This window comes from Fukomys damarensis, unplaced genomic scaffold, assembly GCF_012274545.1.
Source record: "Fukomys damarensis isolate Sample0158 unplaced genomic scaffold, DMR_v1.0_HiC HiC_scaffold_13, whole genome shotgun sequence".
NCBI lineage: Eukaryota > Metazoa > Chordata > Mammalia > Rodentia > Bathyergidae > Fukomys > Fukomys damarensis.
In genome coordinates, this window is record NW_022900925.1 from 20,529,266 (window position 1) to 20,543,095 (window position 13,830).

Sequence of the window (13,830 nt, forward strand, 5' to 3'; positions counted from 1 at the left end):
GGAATGGGGAAAAAATAAGAACCAAGATACATCGTGTAAAGGTACGAGTTCCCAATAATGAATTTAAATGTATTGTATACCTAAAATGTATCAAGAGAAGAATTTAAGAGAAAAAAACAATACAATCAATATGCTGACAACCATGGATTTATATCTGTAGCCTCATCTTTCCTGAGGTCCAGATGCCTACACGCAGCTCCCTATTTGGCATCTTCAGTTGGCTGCCTGATATGTATTTCAAACATGACCTATCCAAAACAAAACTCTTCATTTTCTCACCTCTTGTCTTCCCATATCAGCCTCAGGCAAATCTTTGATTTCTGCCTTTATCTCACATATCCCATCTATTAGCACATCTTGTCAGCTCTCCAAATATCACCCCATCCAGCTACTTTTCATCATCTCTGTCACTGCTGCCTGAGTCGCAACCTGGATTAATAAACTAGCTTCCTATCTGGTTTCCCTATTTCCATTCTTGCCCTTCATAGGATGTGTTTTGCAGAGTGACTCTAGTGATCTCTTTAAATTATAAATCATATCACATCCCCAGTGGCTTCTCTTCATACTCTGTCCTTACCTCGGGTTACAGACTATGATCCAGGCTCTGCTCACTTCTCTAAATTCACTCTCTACTACTCTCTGCATCCTTCATTCTGACTTTAGCCACAGTGATCTTCCTGCTGTCAATACATTCAAGCTCATTTCTACCTTAGCCCCCTGGAATCAGCTGTTCTCTCTGCCTGGATGCTCTTCCTCCAGATACCAGCATGGCTCCCTCCCCTTACTTCATTCAGTACTCTGCTCAAATGTCACCTCTAGTAAAGAGGCCTTTTCAGGCCACTTGGTCTACAATGCCTCCCTGCCCTTCCTCATTTGTACTCTTTAATCTGTTGCTGCTTTATTTTCTATACAAGACTTGTCATACCTGAAAGTTATTTGCTTCCTTGTTTATTAGCTGTCATCCCCATGGAACTATAAGATCTATGAAGGCAGGGATGTTGCCTAAATTGTTTTGTATCCCAGAGCATAGAATGTGTAGTGCAAAGGTGCTTAATACATTTTTATTAAGGACCAACTGACTGAACAGACTTAATAAATAAGTAAACACAGTTCCCTAATCAATAAGAAGCTTACTAAGAATTCTCTTTCTTCCTTATGAGCCTTCTCTCCATACTGAGTTTAAACCTGCTATCATTTGCCAGGCTTTATTTTGCCCAGCTTTTTCACACATGGTTCATTAGTGAGAAAAGTGTTTGCTTGGTTAGGACTGGTGCTCACTGACATTAGGTGCCAATGTGATTTCAGAGAGGTCTCTTATTGGGGGCAAAGACACCTCAGTGGTAATCTGAATATGTAAAGCTTTCAGTGGGACAGAAGTTACTTAACATTTCTGTCACCAATGGCCTGCCCTGGGAACTACTGAGTATACTGTCAGGGGATTCCAGAAGGCTGGCTGCAGTAAACAGAAATGGAGTCTTCCCAAGGGAAATCAAAGACAATTCCATCAGTACCACGTCTTTTTGCCTAAGTTTATTGGTTTTATAACCCCAAGGTCTTATACTATTTCATTTATTAAGCATAATAAAGTAGAAATAGTAAGTCTGCCAGTAACTCTTAAAACTGTTACATAAAAATAATTATTGCACATATATTATGCAATATATGTCAAAGAACTTAGTGCAAAGATAATTAGTAAAATATCAGCCATACCTGTTATACATGAGGCGCTTGAAATCTTGAAATAAAGTATCTTTATTTTTGTCAATAAAACCAATGACAGAATAGCTAACAGAGGAAAAAAACACAGAAAACATTCATTATTTCACACACAACAGGACATTTAATCTTTTCTAGGCATCTACAAGCCCTTCCACTGTTAGTTATGCAATCAATTATCTAAAAAGCTGGTACTGTCCACCCAGTTCTGGATTAAAGGACACTCAATTTACTAAGCAGGAGAGACTTTGTTTCTCCTTTTCAGAAGGAAAGCCAACAGCAACAACATCATTCTAAAATAATCATTTTCTACAGGTCATTGCTTTATGACTTTTTAAAAGATAGCTGCATTTATCATTCTGATTTCCCAAAAAGCAACATACAGCAACTAATTATGTCATCTGTCGGGAGGTCAATGACTCACCTAAGTATCACTCAGTGTTCAGGGTAGGATAAAAGAATCCAAGAACTGCAAAGGATGTTGAGAATTAGGTAAGCAGAGGAGAAAAAGGCAGGCAGATCACACAGGGAAACAGACTGAATGAAAGGATGGAAGTATGCACGTACAGAAACTCTGGAAAGAAATGAGCCCAGGATTCAGGTTTGGAAGGAAGGGGAGAGTAAAGGGTTGGCTGAGATGGCGCCAGTGAGAAGAGTGTGGGAGCGGCAGTGCTGCAGTGACTGGTGTGGCCTCTAGGAGGAGCACACTCCACACTGGGTAGAAGGACACTGGCTGTGGGTGATTAAGCATGGGCTAGGAAAGTGAGCAAATATCAACTCTATAGGCAGCTTCTGCTTAGATTTCTGCTCTTTTGCCTGTATACATTTTCTTCCTTGACAATTACATCAATGTAGACAATTCTCAGGTCTCTTGCCCTGACCTCTTGCCTTACATATTTAATTCTGCAAGAAATTATTTTAGGCTATGCTGCCCACATTTTTTTCCCCACAGACATTTGAACGTCACCATACCCACAATTATTTCCTTGCTTGCTTCAACCAAGGTCTTTTTCCTAATACCTTCCTGTCACTTCTAACTGAACTTTTCAGTTCAGCTGACTCTTAACTTATTCAAACCCAAACAACTCAAAATTCAAAGACCTTACTTTGTATTTCAAGACTTACTGTGATTTGACCTCAATCTACTTTTCAAGGTATTTCTAATCGGTGCTACAAAATGGATAACTCCAACTACACCTAACTAACCAAACTAAAGAGACTTAGTTGCTACTTCCTGAATATTACTTAGCACTATTCCCACTTCTTATAATTCTCAGCACTCAAAAATGCATCAGCCTCCCTGGGTTTACTAGAACATCTAAAAGTATTGTATTGTTTCCTTACTCTGAATTCTGAAAACACTTGCTATTATTCATGTGGCAATTATTTTAGACCATCTTTCATTACATGAATGTATGTATATGTGCAGAAATACAAATACACACATATGTGTGCATCTTGCATGGAAATCTCTGTAGGCAGGCACCATGCCTTATAAAGTACCATGTACACAGAACATAGTAAAAATCCAGAAAAAGATTGAAGGGTTTAAGGAGAGAAAAAGAAGCCTTGATTGAATATCAGCTAGAGTTCTAGACTGGGAATCCGCAAACTCTGTTCCATTGTCTGAGTACTTCCATAAACCTGCTATGTGACCTTGGGTGAGAACCTTACTTACTCAGCATAAGTTTATTACTCTGTAAAATAAAGAGGCTGGACTTGGGGGTCATGAGGCCTTCTGTCCAGCTCTGCACTTATGCTACTCAGCACTGTAAGACAGAACCCTATAAGAGTGAGATTTGGGCTTTCGGTGAGCATTTGTATGGTCTTGGATTGTCTTTCCTTTGTATTCTGGAACCTGGGAACAGGACCAGAGAAAGTGGAAACTGATGACACTCCAGCACTGATGGCTAGTTTGACAGTTGGCATAATAATTTTAAGCCATATTATTTTCCTGATTCTAGAGTTTTATTTTAAATAAGGAATAGCTATTAAAATTCTTCAAAATGTCTTTTCAGCATTTATAGAAATGATTGCTTTTTTTCTTGTTTAATCTCTTCCTATAATGGGTTACATGGAAAGAATTTCTAATGTGAAAAAGAAGGGAAAAGGAAAAGAACACTTCAGGGTCAGGGATTTAGCTCAGTGGTTCTGCCACCTGCCTTGCAAATGCAATGACCTGAGTTTGATCCCTGGTACAAAAGAAAAAAAATTTAAGGCTGGGCATGGTGGCGCACACCTGTAATCCTAGCACTTGGGAGGCTGAGGCAGAAGGATCACTGCGAGTTCGAGACCAGCCTGGGCTACATAGTGAGTTCCAGGTCAGTCTCAACTACATAGTGAGACCCTGTCTCAACCCCCACCCCAAAAAAAGAACGCTTCAGAAGACAATATGAAGCGCAGCGTTCAATGAACAGAGGAAGCAAAGAGACCCTGTCAACCCCCACCCCAAAAAAAGAACGCTTCAGAAGACAATATGAAGCGCAGCGTTCAATGAACAGAGGAAGCATAAAAAATTGACCCTTTTCCTCAAACAAAAATACTCACATTAAATTCCCTAGAACTCAGGAATGTATGCTTCTATAGTAAAATATGTGATTTCATTTAGGATCCAGAGAGGAGGAGCTTATCCTGTAGTACTCATGGGGTACTAAATGTCACAAGTATTGTTTTAAGATAAAAGCAACCTGAGATTTAACTGACACATGGAAGAGGAGGAGGCAACGTGCTATAGAGACAGAACCTGGAGTGACACAACCAGAAGCCAAGCAATGCCCACAGCCCTCAAAAGTTGGAAAAGGGGGCATATTCTCTTCTAGAGGCACCTCCAGAGTAGGTGTGGCCTCTGCCAATCCCTTGATCTGGAACTTCTGGGCCTCAGAACTGTGAAAATACATGTTCTTGGTGTTTTAAACTACTGATTTGGGATAATCTGTTACAGAAGCTCTTCAAATCTAAGATACCAAGTAGTTGTATTTTCATATCAATTTCTACTTTCACTGCAATCAGAATATGTCTTGGAAGCATTTTATTAATTCAAATATATTTGAAAAATAACATAGTAAAACAGCTTTATGCTTATGTGGTTATCCAGCTTACACTTAGTTCTTCACACAGAGGGGTGATCTGCACCCTTGTGCCTTGAGCTACTCCTTCTTCTTGCAATGTACATAGTATGTGTTCAGTAAATGTTTGAAAAGCAAGGAACTAATTGCGGTATGCCAATTTTTTCACAAATGAAGACTGAAATACACTGGCATATGAAATGACTGGAAAATGCAAATGAAAACAGCTGACAGTTTCCCTGGTTGCATTTTCTGAAGTGAGGTCACATGCAAATCACCGTGCTAGATAGCAAAGTAAAATACTCACACCACATCACCTGCATAATGCCGGATTCGAAAATCTCGATCAAACTCCAGGATTTTGTCTGAGGCACAGAGCTAAGAGATCAAGAAGAAGAATATTTTGAAAACAGACATATTCACTTTCTTAAAGATGTAGTCTATCCTAATATAGGATGATCATAATGTCACAAATCATGATATCATGAATGAAATCACATTATGTGGGGCTTGACTTAAGTATCTGGCCTAGGTGGTAAAGACTGAACGCCTGTCAGGAATTCACACAGCTGGACTTCATTTGCTAGCCACTTTTGCAGTTGACAAGGCCCAGTGGCCAAGTTCTGGATGATGGAAGTGAAGTATGGCCGTTCCAGGCTCAGGCTGGTAAGAAGTGAGTGACCCCCTTTGCACCAGCTGGATGCAGAGAGTAGTCCGTAGGGGATGGGTCAACCAGATGCTGGAAGAACATCTGGGTCCCTGAGAGAGAGAATGACATCTACTTTCTTCTGACACTCAAATCTTGGTTACTATCTTAAGGCAGCCCAGCCGACTCTAACTGACATAGTGTCTTTCTCTTCCTAGATTAAGGAGGATCACACTGAAGGCTTACTATCCACTAGTACATACATCTTTTTTGGTACTGGGGGTTGAACTCAGGCCTTGCGCTTGTGAGGCAGACGGCAGAACCACTGAGTTTTGCAAATCCCCGGCCCTGGGTACATACATCTTAAGCAGCCATACAATCTACACTTAAAGTAAGTACTGTATTATGATCTTTCTTTTACACACGTGGAAGCTGAGGCTCAGAGGGGATAGTTCAGTGATGGCAAACCTTTTAGCGCTTAGAGCTTTCAATGATAACAAACATCTGCCTTTGGTATGCACGCCACAGGTTCACCATCACTGAGCTAGGTGACTGGCATGAGATCACACAGCCAGTAAGTGGTAGCCCTGGGAAGAACTCATAAAATGAAATGTAATGTTTGTGTTTTTCTGTGTACACAGTGGCCTGACTCATCTGCTTGCTGGGGTGGGACTCCAGTTCAGATCTGCCTTTTCACAGAAGATTAACCTTCTGCAGCTCTTTCTCACTGAAGATGGGGAATAGTTTATGAAGGGCAGTTTCTGTATACCCTGGAGATCCCTGTTACTTTTTGCAGTCTTCCTTATTACACCTGTACTTAGACTGTGTTGGCCCTGTGAAGGGTCACTGGGCAGCCTGTTGGTTCCGAAGCAGACATCTGAAAATCCATACAGCACCAAGCGCGGTTACATACAAAAATCACTCAGATTCCAACATCAGATAGCAAAAAGCTCCAATCAGGCTGTCGGGCTCTACACAGATAACCAGACTGCTGAAGGAACAATTAGCCTATTAACTTGATAAGTGAATCATTATACGAAATTAGAGACAGACTTCTGAGGTTCAAATCTTGGCTCTACCATCACCTCACTTTGCTTCCTTTAATATTACTTATCTCAGAGAGCTGTTACGAGGGTTAAATGAACCATGGAGACAAAGTGTGTAATACACAGAGGAATTACCATGATATGCATTTTCTCTTTTCTTCCAAGTAACCCCTTTTACAAAACTCTTCTATTTATAAAACCCCTAAAGCAAAAGAACCCAAGTGATGGTGACACTAATAGAATATTCTTCCATTTGGATATACTGCAAAGTCTCAATTGATCTGAACATAGAAAGTGTTAGATTTTTCCTTACTTATTTTTTAAAAAGTTGTTTTTTCTCATTTAATTAAAAAATATTTTATGGTTTACTGGACCACTTGCATGCTTCTTCTTGATAACTTTAATGTGTAAGAAACTGTTTAGCTCCTAAATGTAATAATTGTCATAAGCCAGAAACCCTTTTTAATATGCCCATTAAGTCTAGTTAATCAGTAACCAGAAGCAAATGATAATACCTGGTTCAACACAAACAGGCTAATGGCATTTATTTAATAAAAAAGTTCATAGTGATTAAAATATTTTGACTGCTTGATTATTTCAATTTTTGCCCTTCATTAGGCAATCTGAGTACTCAGATTTTTTCTGGGGAAGCCAGAAAAAAGAGTCAATTGGTCTGAGAGTGGGGAAGCCACAGTTTCCACAATTAAAAAAAAAAAGATATCTCCGTAGATAAATTACTGTCTAACTACTATCAAATCAGTGTGGCAAGTACTTAAAAGTACTATATACAGTTGCTCTTAAGAACAAGACTGTATTTCAAAATATTTAGTTGATAAATCTAATTCAGATATATAAATGGCTAAGGTAAAAGATATCACCACGAGGTGGATATGATTTCCCATGTGAGATTAATATCTATTTTCTCATGGAGATTTAAATAATATTTGTTTGGTATGTCTGTGACCATCACCATTAAACTTTACAAACGTTGACTGAGTACCTAGCCTCCGGTAGGTGCAAACCCAAACTGTGATTACAGTGGGCATTTATGAACTATCCCTCAAAGACAGGACATCTGTCTGTGCAGCCATGCTATCTTTAAATGCATCACAGTAAATTATTTAGGTTGCTTCTAACTTGGCACACTGCTCTGTCCCCAGCACTGAGGACTGCACCTGAAAATGAGAGGCATTCATTAAATATTTGGGGCATAAATTGGGGAATGACTGAAGGAACACCTCTTGTGCAGATCTCTTACATCAAAGATCCATCTATCACATAAGGAGGTCAAACTGTGGAAGATTACAAATCAGTTCTCAGTAACAGACCAAGGAGAATATTTCACTAAAATTGGCCTCCGAGAAAGAGTAGCTAGTAATCACTTTCTTGATGTTCTATGCTACATCTAGTTAACTGTAGAATTTCCTTGTTCTGATTACATAATTTCAAAGGGAACACAGTCAGAAAATAGATTTGTTCATGCTAAAAAAAAAAAAACAAAAAAACCAACCCAGCAGTGCAGATAGATACGATATACAGAGGAGCAGAAATGTTTGTTCCTTTCTTACAGATGAGAAGGAGTAGGGCCTGTCTTCTCTTCAGCTTCTGGTTGCAAGACAAAGCTGTATTTGTAGGGGAGACTAAAGGTGAAAATGGTGTGCCCCTCCTCAAAACAGACTCTCAACAAATATGGTAAATATACTCCACGCAAAGCCTGGCACTAAGTTCTGAAAACCACAGTTGCCACCAATTATTACAAAAATGGGCTTCTTTATGACATTTTTAGATTGTGAAAAACAGGGAGTTAAAAGGCTACCTATTCACTGAAAGGACAAGTTTCCCTGTAATAACATGAATCATAATTAGAATTTCTGTTTTTAAGAAGTCCTATAGTCTGAAAGTCCACGGCAAGCATACCTCACATTTTGTATATGAGGATTATAGTAAAGTCAAGGACAAAAGCTATATTCTGTGCCAGAATCACTGGATGCAGGGGTAAAATTCTAGCACATGAACAAGGACTCTGCACCTATTGGTTATAAATGACATCATGCTTTCTGAAGAACAGTGTTCATTTTTCCTATTTCCAACACTTCGGATAGTCTGGAGCTCCCTCTCCTGGACAATATGATTTTTATCCATCTTAGTCATTCTATAAACCAGACAGAAACAGAACCTAAACACATCAAGAAATCAATTAATGGATGTTTACAGCCTCTCTTCTTATTAGAGTGGACATTCTTTTAACCCAGCATATAAATTCATTTAACTCCATCAAACATTGAGCGAAATCCTACACAACCAAATTGACAGGAAGGTCATATTGAATACATTACCTTTCGGCTAGAAAAATGGCCATGTTTGCCCAATTTACTGTTCAGTGCTTCCAGGAACATTTCATCAGTGACTTTGCCAACATTCATGCAGGCGTCATCTAGGATTGCGATGATGCCCTTGTGCTGCTGCTCCACAAGGTCCACGATGATCTGGTTGTTGAAGTAATCAATCTATGTGACATAACAAGGAAGTAATGTCCAAGAGACCAGGACAGGTCACACACAAAGGTTGCCCCATTTGTTTCAGGAGCATCGGTAAAGCTATCCTGATGTCAAATATGTGAATAGCATCAATGAGGTCTAATACTAAAATAAACACATATTTTAATAATTCTTTTTTTTCTGTTTTTTTTTTGTTTTTTTTTTTTTTTTGGGGTAGGGGGGAATGAACTTAGGACCTCCACACTGAACTATTTTCCCAGCTCTTTCTTTATGTTTCATTTTGAGACAAAGTTTTGCTAAGCTACTAAATTGCTCAGGATTGGCTCAAACCTGGGATCCTCTTGCCTCAGCCTCCCATTTAATTTCTTTCTTAACTTTATATTATGGGACAAATTGTCAGAGATGAGGATAGCTCAAATCGTAAATTCTTTTTTTTTTCAGCTTTAATTGAGTTTATTGGTACATTTTAGGGATATAGTACAGTTACATTCATTGTTGGGATCTTGTACCTCTACATGTCGTCATAAATTCTAAGCTGGGCGACATTTCTTCCCTTACTCTTGTTTTTCTTGTAATTGTTGTACTAATTCTTATAATTCTTGTCTCCATATCCCACACTCAACCCTATTACTTCATACTTTCAGCCCCTTAATCTGTTTGTCTTAAATCACAGGATCCAGCTTCTGCTAAGTGCCAACAAGCACTTAACAAGTTATTTGATATTCTACTTGATAATGAAGTTAAAGTATTACATAGAACTGGCAGTTTTGGTTACATAAGACTAAGTAGCAACAACAAAAAAGCATTTCCTCCAGTTTTCTGAAAGTTAAAATAAAAACATATGAGTTGAACAGAAATCTGACACTTTCTGAATACAGTATTTAAAAATAATTCTGAGATGTAAATATCTATAAAAGATAATACACTTTTCATTGACTTTTACGAACTGAGTGAAGTTATAAATAACTTCTGGTTTTTATCAACTTTGATATATATAAGATTTGGGCAAAAATTCTCCATGACACGTGTTTATTCTGACAGCCTGCAGCATATCTCTGACCATACATGGACAGCACACCCTGACCTAAGGCAGGCAAAATGTGTGTCACAAAGGCAGGCAGTGTATTATTAAACATTTCAGCCTTATGTGCGACATGTCCCATTGTACACAGAATGTAACTAAGCTGAACACAGTCCTCTTCACCTCCTGTAAGGTCTATCTCTTTATAATCAAGCACTAAAGGGCCAAATATACTCTAGTTCCATGCTTTAAAATCCAACGACTTATGCCAGTTTTTTGACTGCGGTTTCACCTCCATTCCTAGTCTTATGAGTTCTCTTTTGTCCCATGACTGGGAATGTGGAGAAGCCTTGTTCAAATAGTTTGTTTTTTTTTTTAATTTAATTTTTTGTACTGTGGATCAAACTCAGGACCTTGTACTTGTGAGGCAGGCAGCTGCACCACTGAGCTAAATCCCCAGCCCAAATAGTTATGTTTATTGTAGGCATCTATTATGTTTCCAAATAGAGAGGGAAGTTATTTCCATCTCTGGATAAAATATCCCAAAAGTACTCAAAAAGCAGGAATTCTATATTAACTAATAGCTGATATCTTAGACTTTAGGACTACAGAATTAAGGACTAAGTCATCTGTCCCAGGACAAAGTTAAAATTTCAATTGCATTACTAGAAGCTATTGGTGTTTGGTGTTACTCTAGTAACTCTTAGAAGTTTATGGCTACTTCAAACATTGCTTAAGGCAGTGGCTTTCAAACTAGGTTCCTCAAACAACCTGGCAGGCCCAGGAGAATTCTTAAGGGCACAGGGAGCCAGGAGAGATGTGATGGAGTAGCCTAGGACTACTGGGACTCTGTCTTACCATTCCCTCTCCAAACACAACAGCTTTGTGAAACACCTTTATCTGTTATGCCTGTGGAATTTGAATAACAAGTTTTAGATGAAATTTGCCTGTGGATTTGACACTGATTGTTAAATGATATTTTGGCCAGTACCTCTAGATCATATCTGAATAACAAATTTTATAATGAAATTTGCTTTAAGAAAAATCAAAGCTCCAGTTATATCTTATACAATATATTCATTCTTCATTTTTTTTTTTTTTGACACAGGGTCTGACTATGTAGTTGAGACTGACCTGTAACTCACTTTTTTGGGGTTTTTTTGAGACAGGGTCTCACTACGGAGTTGAGACTGACCTGGAACTCACTATGTAGCCCAGGCTGGTCTTGAACTCGCAGCGATCCTCCTGCCTCAGCCTCTCGAGTGCTGGGATTACAGGTGTGCACCACCACACCCGGCTAATACATTCATTCTTAAAAAGCTTCATCTAAACTTAATTGAATTGAATTACATTTTTTTCTTTTCTTTCTTTTTTTGGTACCAGGGATTGGACTTAGGACTTTGCACTTGCAAGGCAGGCAGAGGAGCCACAGAGCTAAATCCCTGACCCTGAATTACATTTTTCTTTTTTTTTGAGATAGGGTCTTGCTGTGCAGTCCACACCAGACCTAAACTCACTATGTAGCCCAGGTTGGCCTCAAATTCAAGGTGATCCTCCTGCCTCAGCCTCCCAAGTGCTGGGATTACAAGTATGCACCACCATGCCTGGCTGAATTACGTTTTATTTTATTTTTTTGTACTGGGGATCAAACTCAGGTCCTTGCACTTGTGAGGCTGGTGGTGGAACCACTGAGCTAAATCCCCGGCCCCTGAATTGCATTTTAATGTGTTATAAGAGCTCACTGTTTTAATCCAACTACAGGTAGCTCTTTTATAGAAATGACTGATAACTCTTTGGTTTATTTGTAAGTAGATAAGATTTATGTTAGTATACTTTAATGAAACTTTTTATGGTATTTTAATGTTTAACACCTGGAAAGTCAAAGATACAGTTTGAGGCAAGAAAGGTATTCTTTTTTTTTTCCCGAATGAGATGAAATAGAAAAGGAAACTAGGAAGGAATATAAAGATAATTTAAATATGCCATTTCAAATAGGCTTTTCACTGCTATTATATTGGATATAGAAAAATAACTATTTTTGTTGTATGTCTCTGACAGTATCTGACCAAACTACCTGCCTGTGAGAGTCATAAGAGGGGTGATATCTAAAGAAGCTAAGTGGAGATAAAAGACAATGCAGGGGTCCCAATGTGCAGGTTTCAGAGAGTATGACTGTCATTAGCTTAAGACAGTGAAATGCCATTTGGTTTACAAAGTAAAAGAAAAAAGAAAAGAGGAAAGGGATAAAGACAAGATTTGGAAGCAAATTTCTACAAATTTAAGATAAAAATAACTTATGAAGATTGATAAAAAATATACAATGAATGTTTAATTTTTGAAAATGTGTTATAGGGGCTGGGGATTTGGCTCAGTGGTTCTGCCACCTGCTTCGCAAGCACAAAGGCCCAAGTTGGATTCCCGGTACCAAAAGAAATATAGTGTTACAGTAAAAAGACACATTGTCATTAATTCCTCTCAAAACACTGGCCCTTGCTTTGACACACTTATCCCATCACTCTTGCCACTTTCTGAAGCAGTTTTGGAAGTCTTCTTTCAGCTCTTTATGAAGTATGATAATGCTGCACAGTAAACACAGCCACCAAGTGCCACCCAATAGAAAGGCAGGCTCGTAAAAACATGACAGTACGTCCTCATCGACCTTATTCACTGGATCTGGCACTGCGTGACTTTGGACCTTCCCCCAAGTCAAAATGACCACGACAGGTACACTTTTTGAATTCATTCAGAAGATGGAAGAAACCATGACAGTTCAAAGAAAGACAGTTATGAATGAGAGAGGACTTCCAGCACTGCTTCAGAAAGTGGCAAGAACAATGGGATAAGTGTGTTCGAAGTGAAGGGCAGGGTCTTCAGTGGGATGAATGTGTCTTTTACTATAATAACTTTAAAAAATTTAAACATTCACTGTATATTTATATTATACCACATGTAAATGCTGTTAAATTCTAGTAGACACATATGAACCAAGAAGAACATATGGTACCCATCCATATGGTGATAATTAAATTTACTGGTTGTAACTCTGCATGTTCTGGACACTAATGAATGAATCTATCAAGTTGGAGAAATCCAACAACATCCATGACAATGAACTGAATCTACATATCCCAAAACAGGGAAGCTAAGATTTAGATGTTTTAAGTACCCAAGGAGATCAAGAAATACCTAGATGGATAAGCTCAATAATGTTATCAGCAGCACATGAGACACAGGAGAGACTTTCCACCAGCACTCACGTGCTTCCAAGGGATGCCCTCCCGCTGGTATTCCTCTTGTTCCTGCTTCAGAACCAGCTGAATGAACAGCTGCTGCAGTTTCTCATTGCAGTAATTGATGCAGAACTGTTCAAAGCTATGTGAAAAGGGATAAATTAGGTTTAAACAAATAAAAAAATAAACAAGGTTTTAAGTATCTTAATTAGTTTACCTATTGTTGTCGAAGATCTCAAAGCCGTAGATATCCAAGACACCAATCACAGTGTTTTTCCCATGGACTGTGGTGTCATAGTTCTTGACCTCAATAATGTCATTGATTCGAGTGACGATCCAACAAAAAAGGCGCTCATATATTGCCTGTGAGGAAAATAACACAGTAAATTCTTGCCTGCTTACAACATCTTTGTTTGAATTTTTGATGTCTTAAATTCCTGTCTACCGTTTCCTATTTAGTATAAATGGTTTGGAAATTTTTTTCTTTTGCAGAGCTGGGATGGAATCCAGAGCTTCACACTTGTTAGGCAAGCCCTCTACTACTGAGCTAGATCCCCAGTCTTTTCAAAATATTTTTGAGACAAGGTTCCTGCTAAGTTGCCTAAGCC

General features: G+C 38.6%; 1 protein-coding gene across 2 annotated transcripts in view; it reads right to left on the reverse strand.

The window, feature by feature from the left end:
* Myo1d (myosin ID) overlaps window positions 1-13,830 on the reverse strand; it is a 302,321-nt gene that overhangs the window by 193,303 nt on the left and 95,188 nt on the right. For both annotated transcript variants that reach the window (XM_010642388.2, XM_010642387.2), the window contains exons 9-13: window positions 13,440-13,585; window positions 13,250-13,364; window positions 8,810-8,980; window positions 5,089-5,159; window positions 1,711-1,785 (exon numbers count right to left, since the gene is read on the reverse strand). In XM_010642388.2, coding sequence (XP_010640690.1) covers window positions 1,711-1,785; window positions 5,089-5,159; window positions 8,810-8,980; window positions 13,250-13,364; window positions 13,440-13,585 — 578 coding nt within the window. The remainder of the gene's footprint in view (window positions 1-1,710; window positions 1,786-5,088; window positions 5,160-8,809; window positions 8,981-13,249; window positions 13,365-13,439; window positions 13,586-13,830) is intronic.